The sequence below is a fragment of the Mus caroli genome, chromosome 12 (assembly GCF_900094665.2).
Source record: "Mus caroli chromosome 12, CAROLI_EIJ_v1.1, whole genome shotgun sequence".
NCBI lineage: Eukaryota > Metazoa > Chordata > Mammalia > Rodentia > Muridae > Mus > Mus caroli.
In genome coordinates this window covers 48,430,238-48,444,981 of record NC_034581.1, presented here as the reverse complement: position 1 = coordinate 48,444,981, position 14,744 = coordinate 48,430,238, and the positions used below count along the sequence as shown (strand labels likewise).

The 14,744-nt window shown below is 38.0% G+C and overlaps 1 protein-coding gene across 9 annotated transcripts in view; it reads right to left on the bottom strand.

The window, feature by feature from the left end:
• Nucleotides 1-14,744, bottom strand: part of Akap6 (A-kinase anchoring protein 6) — a 432,222-nt gene that overhangs the window by 72,763 nt on the left and 344,715 nt on the right. For all 9 annotated transcript variants that reach the window (XM_029484604.1, XM_029484605.1, XM_029484603.1 and 6 more), the window contains 2 exons: nt 12,397-12,543; nt 9,223-9,444 (listed from right to left, as the gene is read on the bottom strand). In XM_029484604.1, coding sequence (XP_029340464.1) covers nt 9,223-9,444; nt 12,397-12,543 — 369 coding nt within the window. The remainder of the gene's footprint in view (nt 1-9,222; nt 9,445-12,396; nt 12,544-14,744) is intronic.

Below are 14,744 nucleotides of genomic sequence, written 5' to 3'. Positions count from 1 at the left end.
AGATTCATTGGATACATCTAAGGTTCAGAGAACATTGGTGAAAAAAAAAAAAGGAGGGGCAGAAAGGTTGTAATATCCAGAGGATCGGGGAATTTGTTGTAAGACTGTATTTCCTAGAAATGTCGAAAGCTACACCCAAAACTTTTTAAGAACATGACTGCCTAAATATTAGCTGGACCATGACAATAGCAATAGACATGTCAAATGGCTGGCAGAAAGACTACAAGGTTTCAACACTGCTCAAAGAACTATGGGCAACTAAGAGATGCTGAGAGCTGAAGAAACAGTCTCAGCCAGGGAAAAGCACACCAATGGGTTACTGAAAACATACACAAGACTGATTTTAAACTTCTCAACATCTTGCCTATGCCTGCTGACAGTTGGTACTATACAAACTGAGCAGGATGTATCTATGTATTTAGGAATATATGTTTGTATGCATGTATGTCATGGACAAACATTAATGGATAAAAGAAGCCATGAATTTGAAAGACATCAAGGAGGATTCTATGAGAGTGTTTGAAGGGAGAAAAAGGCAGAAATGGTGCAACTGTATTATAACCTCAAAAACGAAAAGAAATGATTAAAAGATAAAAATTAAAAGGTAAAAATCTATTAAAGGTCATTTCTCAGTACTTATAATGAGGATAGTTACAATATTGAGACTTACAATGCATATCTTTTTTTATTTACTTATTTATTTATTTTTATATGTCTGGGTATTTTAACTGAAGATGTACATATCTATGTACCACATGAATGCCTGATACCTGAGAAGGCCAAAAGAGTGTGTCTGGTCCCTTGAGACTGGGGTTATCTGTACCTGTTTTCATCCCCCCCCACACACACAAAATCACATACACAAAATCACACACACACAGATTTCTGTAATGATATAAAATCTAGGATCCACAAATGAGAGAAAATGTGTGTTTTTCCTTTTTCTGGTTTATCATGCTTAATATGGTGACCTCCTGTCGCATCAATTTACTTTAGAAAAATATACTAAAACTACCTGTAAAGTTTTCTTTGGCTGAGATAAGCAAGGCAGAACACATGTATAATCCCAACTGTCAGCAGGCATAGGCAAGATGATTAGAAGTTTAAAATCAGTCTTGTATACATAACAAGTGAGGCTAGCTTGGCATATCTAGACTGTGCCTCAAAAGATTGCTATTATGAGCAGGATTTACTTAATTCCGTCATTGGGTTTCAACTTTAACCAGTCAGTTCTTTTCACAAGTCCTGTTTAGATTGCATCCAACTACGTAAACTATTTTATGGTATTAAGTAGCAGGAGTTCTTAATATGTGATAGAAAATCTGACACATTTTTAATGAGCATATATTGTTTTCTTTTGACTAGCACATGTGGCTAATATTATGCCTCTAAAATATATCTAAGCGCCTTGAAAGAAACAAACCTTCACCATGGCAGTTGGTTTGAAATGTTGGCTTGCTTTGGGTCTTATTGAACACAGATTCTCACAGCATTGTCTATAGTATCATTAGAGGAGTGAGCATCAGAATGACCCAGGCAAGTGTTTCAGGATGACCCAGGCAAGCATCAGGTTGACCCAGGCAGCAGTAAGAACCATGGCCAGTTCTCCATATACTGCAAATATTCTCTCCTCTTTCTTTTTTTTTTTTTTAAGATTTATTTATTTATTTATTTATTTATTTATTTATTTATTTATTTTATGTATGAGTACATCATTGCTCTCTTCAGACACCCCAGAAGAGGGCATCACATCCCTTTACAGATGGTTGTGAGCCACCATGTGGTTGCTGGGATTTGAACTCAGGAAACGCAGTTGGTGCTTTTAACCGCTAAGCCATGTTTCCAGCCCTTCTCTCCTGTTTTTTAACCTTGACTTTTGAGGCTCACAGGAAATGAGATTACTCACAGTGCCATTTGGGATACTTATAGTAGCTATGAAGAATTTCCCCCAAATGTCTCAATTATGTTGGTCTTCTTTATTATTCCCAAGGTCTGTTTAGTGATATTTATTTCCTTTGTTAGTGTATATTAATTGTAAAAATAAATTGGTTTCATTTCATCATTTTCATTCATGAGTAAATGTACTTTGATTGCAATCATCTTCCCCAGCCTCCATTATTCTCAATCTCATTCATTAGTTCTCCACTCTCATTCTCCCTTCTGTTTCATCCCTCTTCTATTATCATGTCTTTATAAAGTCTAGATTCTGCATATGAGCGAAAATATGTGGTGTTTGTCTTTGATAATTGTGTAGTTCACTCAACAGGATCTCCAATTGCTTCCATTTCCCTTAAATGACATTATTTTGCTCTTCTTTATGGCTGAAAAAAAATACTTTGGGATGTTTCTTTATCCATTCACCTATTGATGGTACCTAGGCTGATTCCATGTCACAATTAACACAGACATGCAATATTCAAATTACTATTGCATGTTGGCTTTAATCCCATGATTCTAGAGCAGGAGCAGTATAATTTTATTATATTATCTTCTTTGTTTTAGTTTTTAGTATTTTCTAGGGGATCTGCATACTGACTTCTTCCATAGTGGTTGTCTAATTTACAGTAAATTTTATTAGAATTGGATGTTGGAGAGTGCTCTTTCACAGAACACAATTGGTCTGAACCTTTTTAGGTAGCTCATCTTCTTCTAGGGAGCTTGGTTTGTCCAACAGCATCTCTTAGCAGTTCTTACTACTTATTTAAAGTACCTAGGGAGGGAGATCCTGGAGAAGCCAGTCAATTTTGGAGACTTCCTGAAGCCTTTGGATTGTTTGCTTCTTGTGCTTAATAAACTTCCCCAAATGATGGAATGCCTTGTTTTCTCTTGGAATATCCTGCATCTTAATTACCTTCACTCCAAGATGGAGGGCTTTATCAAGGAGGAAACTGCTATGCAACAGTAGTATTTCTTGTTTTGGTCTGTCTCTTCATTTGTTTGATTCTTTGGTGTTGTTTTGTTTGGAAATTTTAAGACACGGTCTCTCAGTGTTGCCCAAGTTAACCTCAAATTTGTGAACCTTCTGACTCAGTCTCTTGAATAGCAAGATTACAGGTATATGCTATCACATTCAGAAAGAGTGACATTTATTTTCAAAGTGACCATTTGTTACTGCATCACAGTTCATAATTAACCTTAAGTCCTTTTAGAAGCTCTACTCCATAACTTTTCATTCCCATGACATAAAACATTGTCACCAATTTCCTTTCGTTATGTATATTAACTAATTTTCTCATTTCTGTGAATAAACACTGGATAGGAAGAAGTGACTATTACAGAAAATGATCAAAGCTTCCACCTGTCTTGGCAGTGAAAGCATGTTGGTGGGAACTGCTTGAGGCTATGGCTGTAGTACCATGAGTGTGCTTGCTCCCGTGGGGAAGGATGGAGAATCAGGGACTGGACATAAAGCTGGGCTAGGCTGTACACTCAGAGCTGCCTTGCTGACTCCCTTTTTGGAGCGAAAGCCCATCTTCTAAAGACTCTGCAGCCTCTTAAAACAATACCACCAGGTGTTGTTGGACCTTTCACATTCAAAACATCATAGCTGGTCATTGAGTATTCAGAGACAGGATATGGAATATAGAGTAATAGATCCCATCTCAATATTATCTTCTATAAGTAGGAGATAACAAACCCCATTAACTGCCTCAGGAAGGTGATGAAGATTAAGTAAGCAACTGCAGACAAAACACTTAGAAATGGCGATATGAGTATAAACACTCAACAAGTATAAGTTGTGGTTATAGTATAATGCTATGGCCATATTCTCTCTCTCTGTCTCTGTCTCCCTGTCTCTCTGTCTCTGTCTCTGTCTCTGTCTCTGTCTCTGTCTCTCTCTCTCTCTCTCTCTCTCTCTCTCTCTCTGTTTCTCTCTCTCTGTGTAGCAGGTACACGTATGTGTGCATATGTGAGGAATACATCACTGTGCTGCTCTGTTATTCTCAGCCTTATTCCCTGAAGGCAGAGTCCCTCCATGAACCTGAGTTTGCCTTTCTCAGTGGGATTGGAGGCCCACTGAGCCTCTTATAGTCTCTGTGGCTTATCTCTGAGATTGCTGATGTAAAGCCACAGTGAACCTTTCCTAAAGTTGTTGGGGATTTGAACTCAGGTTCTTATATCCATGGCTATCTCTCCATTCTGGTTTCTGTTTCTTAGGCATTTAGAAGCAGCCATCTCCACATTGGTAGTTGTTAAAGTCTAACACATGGCCAGATAAATATGGCCTTTGGGTCAAGTCAAGTTTACTGCTTGCTTTTATAAAGAGTGTGTTAAAATTAATCCACCATAGCCAACATCTATTATTTAATGTATTGTGTGTGGTTGCTTTTGGACCATAGCATCAGTTGTGTAACTGACAGATTATATTACTTATTTTTTTTGTGGAAAAAAAAAAAGCGCTTTGGGAAGAAAACCAAGTTTCCACAGTTCTCTGAAAGAGCAATGAGTGACACCGTGGGTAACTCCTGGAATTTGCACGCACAGAGCATTGCTTTTGCCCCCCTGTTGCTGTCTGTGTGTACACTCAAACAAGTCACCTCTCTTTCCTACAACTCAAGTTCTTCATTCATAAAAATAAATAAGTGCACATATAAGAAGGTAATTAGTAGCAAACATGAACGTGCTTGGTCAGACTTAAACTGCTATGCAAATCTACAGCATTAGATGCTGAGGTCTATTTCTTTCATGTCCCCTTCTGGGTGACAGCTCTGTAGCAGGCCTACTCTCATTCCCCTTCCCAGGCTGGTTCTGGGTCTAGGCCAATGCTGTGGGTTTCTTTAGCTGGTAATAGACAATTTGTTCCTAATTTAGAGTCTTTAGAATAAATGACTATGGTTTTGGGATACAAGGAACATATGATTAAGTAATTATATTCCTTTCTCTCTGAAGCGTTATGGTTAAAAGGCAGTGCCTTCTAGCCAATGGCATTGATGTTACACTCTCTGAGTGGTAAGGGCCCTTTGCCAGTTGGCCTCATTAAGTCCTCGACATGCGCTCACATGCTTTCTCATAAAAGTGTGTTCAGTCCTCAATAATTTTATATTTCTAGCCCAAGGCTTTGGGTTCTTCCCTTCATGACACCCCTCTGCTGGGCTTAGACTCTTCATTGTATAGAATTTCTCTGGTGTCTAATCAGTCATCTACTACAATTACTGCCTGTCTTAGTTAGAGTTTCATTGCTGTGAAGAGAAACCATGACCAAGGCAACTCTTAATAAGGAAAACATTTAATTGGGTCTGCCTTACAGTTGCAGAGATTCATTCGGTCTATTATCATGGCAGGAAGCATGGCAGCATGCAGGCATAGTGCTGGAGAAGGAGCTGAGAGTTCTACATCTTGATCTGAAGGCAGCCAAGGCAAGACTGTCTTCCTAAAGTAGTCAGGAGGGTCTCTCTCCTCCTCACAGGACAGAGCTTGAGCTCTGGAGTCCTCCAAAGCCCACCTACACAGTGAAGCACTTCCTCCAGTCAGGCCACACCTACTTCAACAAGGCAACACTTCCTAATGGGCCAAGTAAATTCAAACCACCCCACTGCCTTACAGAAAAATAATCTAGAATTGCTTTTTCTCTTTTTTTTCCCCAAGGAAACATTAAAATCCTGATCTCTTTTCTTGTCTCGTATCAGTCTGAGTAGGGAAGAGATCCGTCTCCAAAGGGATGGACTTTATCCTTCATATATAGCACCTTTCCGTCTTCCAGATCATGTGCTGGGGAATCAGTACAGCCTGTGCTTTCAGAGAATGATGAGTCATAGAGATAAGGCCTGGAGGTAATGGTGTCTTCTGTGCAGCCAGCGAAGGTAGAAGACATGCGGGGACCCAGCAGAAAGGCAGAACACACTCCTCCACCAGTGGAGCCTATCCTCTGCATAAAGAGTTTTCATTTCTCCCTCCCTGACCTGAGTTATTTTAATGTATGTTTTCTTTAGACTTCTTGTAAGCAAAAGCTTTTATTCTGTGTGTGCTTATTAAAATTATGATTTTTGAGGCATCATACACACTATTACATTTTTATACTAAATTACAAACATTTGATTCTGTTCTTCCAACGAATCTGGTAAGGCCCAGAACACTTGATTAATTATACAAGAAGTACTGAGGAAAAACTTGCAAATAGCTTATAAATATTAAAATCTTGACTATGAAATATATTTATTCCAACAGATATGTATAAATTTTTCTTCAAAAGAAAACAACAACAAAAAGAGTGTTATGCCAGATCCTTAACTTGTCTACCCAGACTCCTGATGGCCAATTTTAGGGCTGGGAACTTAGCTTAGCTGTAGAACTGTCAAGCATGCACAAGAACTATGCTCTATCCTAGCATCATAAAGAGAAAAAGGTCTGCTTTCAAGTGATAAAGAAAACACATCAGGGTTCCATGATCCCCAAAGGTTTAAAGAGTTTCAGCTTAAAAGATGGCACATAGCAAAGGACACCCAGAGAGAAAACAACAACAACAACAACAACAACAAACCAACCTTGACATACACACATCTTATGTACAATAGCTAAAGCTATGGTTTGGGGCTAAACACTGAATTGGGTAACAAGGCTACAATAAAGACACAATGAAATGTATTTCTGTCCTGTCCTTCCCTTTGAGTCACCTGATATGAAAGAATACTTAGGAAATATCAGTTAAGATCAATTTTACACAGTAATTCATCCAAAGATCATTAGAGCCAGACAGCCCTGGATTTCAATATAATGCTACATTGCTCATTAAAGATGACCTTGGACACACAAAACTTAACTTCCCTGTGCCTCTGATTCCTATAACCCAAATCAAGATCCTCATAGCTAATTCATAGGTCTGCTGTTAGGATTAAATGAGATATATTTACATATTCAAAATGGAGACTTGGAGCTTTCAAAGGAAGCACATTATTACCACAGCCAACACTGTGAATGATCTTTGCATTATAATCGTGAATGAAGAAGGAAGTCCTAAAGGGTAGCTTACAGCATGAATATCTTTGTAAGAAAATGAAATGCAACTAACATTAAGGAATTCAATTTAACTATAGGAAGCATTCTAGAAGGACTGTGGGGCTTGGGAGCCTGATTGCCTTAGCGGAAGGAGGCAGGGACAGGATATGGATAGGAGCTACAGAGTCAGGTTTACATTGTTGGTTAAGGTTTTTACGTTTTCTTTAGGATAGGTGATTCTCTGTAGTTATTATAGGATTTAAAAATAGCTTTAAAAAAGAGAGAGAATGAGGTGTAAATACAGATAGCTCAACAGATAGTGATACTTAAAAACTCTGCAAAGACACATCATTAGAGAACAGAAATAAAATGCGGGAAAGCATGTGGCAGCTCCTAGTGTCCTGGAGCAGCACTGCTCTGTTACTTTGGGGTACTAAGTAAACACTGAGCTAGGTTAGGGATGTAGTGACCTAGAAAGACTAGGATGCTGAAGTGATCTGAAGTCCAAAGTTCACTTCCTGGTATTTCTGTTTCCCTCCTTTGTTCCCTCCTCTTCTCCCTCCTTCTCTCTCCTCCTTCTTTCTTCCACAACCTGTTCTTCTCCTTATTTCCCTCTCACACTTTTAAAATGTGTTACTTAGGCCTAGATGCTATTGGCATGACATAAAGCTAAATAAAATAGTAACTTATATATGTAATTGCAAAATGCCTAACATTAGAAGGCCATTTTACAGAGAAAGTGATCAAGCAATGATGGGATTGTGCAAGAAATATGACCATCTGTCAAACAACCAATGGAACTAGAATGTGACCTAATTCCAAAGCTGGGGACACTGGTCACTTCACTAAAATGGCAGTGAAGATACAATGGAAGTGAAAAATTATTTTGCAGCATCTACCCCTGTAGTTGTTCAGCTAATCTGTAAAATGCATGCTGTGTTCAAATGACACAGAGACGCATGCCTGACTCTGCTTTCTCCCTGTATTGGTGCTTGATGATCTGAACTTTTCAGTGCAATGGCAGGAGATGAAGTATTTGACTAAAACAATTATTATGGGTGTGATACAGGCAGTTTACTGGCAACTGCCTTTGAGGGTGCCCTGCCTTTTGTTACAGCAGTGAACAAGGTAAGCAAGAATGTTTGGCCGACAGAAGGTGACTACATTTTCTGGTGGATTGCTAGATGGCATCCGGTGAATAAAACCTGCTTCTAGAAGACTTTGAGAAGAAATGTTTGTCTGTTCCAGAAAGTTCCTTCCTTCTTGGTTGGTCTTTTCCTCCTTTTCAAGTTCCTCCATGCTATAAGGCATCTTGTTACTAATTCATTCCATAACCCCAAAGCCTCAAACTGATCACACAAAGACCAAATAATTATCCTTTTTTTTTTTTTTGATTTATGGAAATAGCATAGGCTCTTCTGGACATTGAGGTAAAACATTCAAATGTTAAATTGCATTCTATGGACCAGCAAGATAGTTTAGTGGGTAAAGGCACTTGCCTGATGAGCAAGTTCAATCCCTGGAACATCTGTGACAGAAGAACCAACTGCCAGTTGTTATCCTTTGACCACCACATGCATACTGTGGTATGTGCAGGTTCATGCAGGTGCACATGGACACGCACATACACAAACACAAACACAAATAAATATTCTAAAAAGCCTTTTAAACCTCAATCAATTGACACTTCATAAAGAACAGGAACAAACTGGAAGAATGCTTCTCCGTGGACAAACCTACCAAAACAATATTGATCCTGTTGTTAAGATTAAGCACCGTTTGTTTACAATGGAATACACTTGTCATGCAAGATCTCTTATATTTCTTTTCTCTGTGAATAGTTGACTTTTCCATATGTGAAATTATGTTTTCTTTTGTTAGCATTATGGATATCAGTTAAACCATGTGGGTTTTTCCCACATCAATTTATGGAAGGACATTTTGTTACTCTATTTAGGGAACACTTAGATCTTTTGGAGTCCTCAGTTATCTTCCATGTTTGCCAATCTGCTTTTAATTCACCAGAGTTCTTCTCTCTTAACAGACATTGCACAAACACAGAGCCAGCACAGACTTCCTCTACATGCAGTGTGGATTTGATGTGCTTGATGGTCTTCTTTGGCATACATAGAGGTTAGCCTAAGTGTGGATAATGTCTGTAAATTCGAGGAAGCATTTAAGGGTCCAGCCATAGACCGATGGAGGAGCACAACACTTTAAGTACTTGATACATATTTCATCTCTCCCATAAAGAAAGCTTTTTATCAACTTGGATTGGCTTTTTATTACCTTAAAGTATTGGAGTTGTTTCTCGGCGCTCGTTCCTTCCTTCTCTTGTCTCAGACAGGAATTGAAGATGAAAAGCTCTGTATCTCTTAGCCACCTTTTCAGCTCTTTGATCCTGACCTCCAGCTGCCTTACCAGGCTTCCGCTTTCAGGAGAGAGCAGGTCACGTGGGCCCGACCCACTGTGGCCTGCCATTGTGTCCTGTATCTTCTCTCTTAGGGTTTTCTAATGCATCAGATTAAAAAGGAAGAAGAAAAACAAAAACAAGACAAAAATAGATTAGCCAATTTGCCCAAAACCCATCATGGAAGATCCAAGGAAGTGCCTGGACCTTGGAACTGACATGCAGCTCTGATTGGCTTGATTGTGACTTTGGGGTTTGGTTATTTAGTAAGCATTATCCCCACTACCAGAGGGTACACATGCAAAACTTCATTCCTTAGACATTGCAAAAGGAAGGAGGTTTGGTCCAAGTTCAACATAATCATGGACAAAAATTAATTTGAATTCTCTTGGCAAAATTTTACAGAAGGAAATTCTATATAAAGTGCTCAGGAGATAGAGGCCAAGAGTACAGAGAAATATATAAATATAAATAAATACACACACACACACACACACACACATTGGTTCTGCAAAGTACAATTCCTCAAATGATATGACAGAGGTACCAGTTTCGGCTGTCCATTTCAGCTGACTTGGAACTCTTCAGCTCCAAGGTTCTTCGTGCTTTTCCTTTTGGATGTGGATTATTTAATATATATGTTAAAATAATCCTCAATTCGCTGTACTATAAACCTATGTAGACTGAGCACTATGGGATAGAGGTGTTTTCTTTTCTCCCTCTTTGGTAGAAGCACTCTCTTTACTGAATCAATAGGATTTAATCTATAATGATAAATTAAACCTAGAAAAAAAATACGCTTTAAAACACAAATAAAATTAAGTCAACAAACATTCATCTGCTCCACAGTGCTCTGTAAATAGTATCTTTAGGAGATCATGACAGAAAAATAGCCTGTCTTGGCAACACCCTTGCATTTTCATGGTGCAAATATTGATAATTTGAAGACCCTCGGTGGAATCCAGATTTAGCTATTGTTTTTATGCTGTAACAAAAGGAGCAGCAGGAGGTGAAATCAATGCCCTTGGAGGCTAGGGTCACAAAAAGGAATTTATTGCCACTTTTTTTGTTCTGGAACAGTTTGCAATCATAAATTCTTTATAAACAGAATACTTCAGAGAATGGTCCGTCTTCATAAATATACGACAGAGGACATCAATTTCATTTAATTCACAATTTGTGTCAGCGCAGCAGATGCCAATGGCTGCCTTGATAGGGTTGTTTAATATGCAATCGAGACAGAGTCATATGCAGCACAGGGGACAGAATTTCACAGATTAGACTGTACGCACCACTGACATTTCATTCTAATGTATTTCCATTCTACACTGTTCACCTTAGATGAAAGAAATATTAAAAACCATATCCCTCTATTTTACTATTGTTAGAAGTTAAAGTCCTTGTCTGTAATTTTTTTCCATGCCAATTAAAATGTAATCATGCCAATTAAAGCCTCCTGCCTCCTGGGGTCAGCGTGGCTCCAGCTTTACTAAACTCTTCTCCCCAAACTACTCTCTCAAAGTGACTCTAAAAACTATATGGGATCTGATATGTTGTCAAAATGGCAAGTGTTTGAGAGGCATCTGACTCATACAGATTAACTAAATACTGTGTCTTCAGTGTAATAATTTAAAATTTTTGGGTGAGGAATTGATAATCATGACACACCTTAAACAGTTTTCTAAGCGAGTACTGTTATTTATCAAATTAGGAAAGATACCTTTAAATGCAGTGTCAACAGGCTGTCAATTTATCTGTGAGGCCAACAAAGCTGCCATTTTTTTCTGTTTTGTAAACATCCTTTGAGAATATCATACAGTAATTTCTTCTGAGATCCATGAACATTGTAGAATTTAGTAGGTCCTAATTTAAACCACCATGTTTTAAAGCGGGTTACATTAATTATCGTTAAAAGGTGAGACCATGACAGCTAGAAATAAGAATTTTTAACATGTGAAGTTACTTTGAACAACTACACAGTGTAGAGAATTTAGATGAGAAACAAGGGCTTAAATGTGCAGGTTTTTAATCACTTAGATTAAGCATGGCATAAACGGAACACTGGCATGTCTCCAAGTCATCACTGTACTTGGAGAGCTCCTAATTCAAAATATTTCTAGAGTATTATTTTTTAAAAAAAAATTAAAGAGGCAGAAAAATAGAGGGCTTGAAAAATTATGCTCTGTAACTGATACCACCCATAGTAGCTATTATAATTAATCATTTAGGTAATTGGCAAATTTAGCTTACCCTTGATTTTAAGTGAAGGCAATTTAGGCAAGAAGCTGATGAACAAGTACAGGCTAACTTCTCTCTCTGCTGTCTTCCAACAACAGGACAGTGCAGACTCCTGCATCTCTCTCACACACACACACACACACCACCCCTGAGCTTCTGATAACAGGATGTCTATAGATTGTCTTTTTGTTTCTTTGGCTGAGACCATCTTCGCAAGAAATAAACTAAGCAAAACTTTTTTTCTCTTTTGTTAAAAATGCTGAGGAAATTGAGGCACACACACACACAAAAGCAGATTCAGTCTTGCAATGATACTTGGGACATATTTGCATACTTGATTTGGTGGCTTCAGTGTGACCTGAAAGCTTCAGTGGCGACTGCACTTTCCATCTTAAGGTTACACTGAACAGTTAAACAGCGGCTGTCTCTAACATGTACCTTCAGAACAAATCCTATTAACATTCATCCAAGCGTGACAGGCCGTGTATATCAGATATACTGTATTAGAGTTGACTTGGTGCATACCCATAATACATGGCATATTTTACTTACTTCTTTATGTATTAAAGAACCAAAATTATTAAAATCTGAGAAGAGACAGCTCAGAATAAATTTAAAAAAAAAGAACAGAACAGAACAGAAGAGGAAAAGCAATGTTTTCCCCATAATAACATGAGTAGCTTGCTTGAGATGTAAGGAGTGAATTGAAAGAGAGAGAGATTTGTGCCTCAAATTAGAAATCAGACAGATAGAGTACTTCACCACACACAAAAAACGTACACAGAACCTACAAACAGTAATAAAAATGCAAATACCCCAAGCAGCTCCCATTTTTCATTAATTGAATCCACTTTTTCCAGGATATCATTTGGTAGTGAAAGGCCACCTTTCTTCAAAGCTTCAACCTTGCTAAGTAGCTCTGTCTTTTTCGGGTGCCTGATGGACATTTCCACGCTGTAGCGCTGAAATGGCAAGAGAAGGATGACTCGTTAGTGTGCGGGGATGTTCTTAGAGAACTCTATAGGCAGAATGTATACTGTTTATGGAACTAGAAGGTTTTGTTTACAATACAATTTCCTGGGAGGTTAAGCCTGGTTACCTTGAGTGACCCAGTAACACTGCTGCAAACACATCACTTACCACACATGTCGGCATAGATACTTCTTGTATTGGGCTGGACTCAGTGATTTTTGTCTTTTAAAACTAAGTTCTCACACACAATTTATGTTTTTTTTATTTAAAATATAATAAACAAGAAAGTGCCTGGCCTGGAAGGACTTACCATTTAAGTTAGCTTGGGTCACCACTTGGCTATAGAACCCTGACTCCCAGCAGATCTATCTTAGAAGAGGTCAAAGTATTTTGTCTTTTTTTTTCCTCCCATGACACACATGTGTCAACCACTTTCTTGGCAGGTGAGCCTTTCTTCTTTAAGGAGAAGCACTTTTCAAATGAAGGCGGTTGGTAGAGGAAAATGTTTGTGTCACAAACAATCCATACATTGGACAGTGAATTATCAAAGTCAACCTATACATTGGACGGTGAGTTATAAAAGTTAAAACAATGCTGATTAGTTTCTAACGTATTTGGACTTTATTGACAAACAAACTGGCAAAATTATCTTGGAAAGAAAAACATTATCCATAAGTATTATATGACTTACTTCTTTTAAGTTCCCTATTAATTAAAGCCTAAGTCACTATTTTGCTTTTATTTTTCTTTTACTTAAAAACTCTTTGAGAGCTAAAGAGAAAGAACACCCTTAAAGAAGAAGGATGCTCACCAGTTCCCTGGGATAGTTACAGATCTACAATTGCTTATTGATTACCATAAACTAGCCTGAACTTCTCAGTTAACTACTGAACCCTCCTGACCCAACTAATGCACACTATATTCTAACAAACGGCCAAGTGAGTCTCTTAAAAGACATTTCTTGGAGACAATGTAATAGTCGCTCAGTAAAAACCATTTTGTGGTGGTATTCTTCACATACCTGTATTTGGGAAAGTTCGCAGTCAGAGAATCTTATAAACAACTGTAAATGACTATCGTGCTTATGGGGAGGTGTACATCAAAATATCCCTGAGTATAAAATTTAGGATGTGGGTAAAATATTAAATATAACATATTGCCAAAATGTATTTCTTTGAAACAATGAAGTCAAGTTCTGAGTTCTACAGCACCATTGCTACTTTGCCCTCTGCCCGAAGGTAAACTCTATCAGATTTAACAAGGAAAGCTCTTGTGGGAGAAGAGCGTTGCAGATCTATAGGTTCATAATATCCCTAAACAGTTGGATGATTTGTCTCCTCAAAAACACTTTTTATAAAATTCTAAACAAAGCTAGAATTGGAATTAGCTTGAAAGAAAGGTGTGTGGCTCTGCTTCAGTTAATAGACCTTCAGTGCTTGTGTGCATGTGTTTGCATACTTTCTGTTTCATATTTTAATCTTCCATTTACACTAAACATGCACATCATTTGTATTATGTAAACTTCTCCAAATGTTAGGCATTTGTGCATCACAGAACAAAATGTTTTAAATGAGGTGATTTAAAGCATTTTATATTATTAATGCATGTTGATCAGGATGTCGAAGTAGCCAAAATTACATGAATATGCATACTGAAGAAAATCCAGGGTTGCTTTAGAGTGCTTTCAGAATTTGGACTGTGAAATACTGGAAATTCTGATTGCATTTCTAGCTGCAGACAATTACCAGGACCATGGTTCTCCAGTATAGAAAACACACTGTCCACTTAAGATTTTTCAACTCAATACTCAACACGTATTCTAGAAACTCAGACAGTGTGTGATTTGTCAGTGTGATGACTGGAGGAGAGGCAATCTGCTTTATGTAATCAGATTCCTATGTAAGATTTACATAACTAATTAGGTAAGACTGACATGATGTTGGGGGTGGTGGTATTTCAGCCAGGCAGAGGACTGTTATTCAAATCTTTCCCCTATGTCATATGTATCAATCAACACAGAGAATCCTTCAGTTGTGCCTTCTCGGAGTGGCTTTTACTGGTTATTGGACTTTTTTGTGGCAAACTTGTCTTTTCTCTTTCTCAACTTTAAGCATCTCCTCCGTTGCATGTTCGTAAGGCAGGTGGACAGTTTAGATCGTTTCCTGAAAATGCCAGCCTTGGAATCATGAGA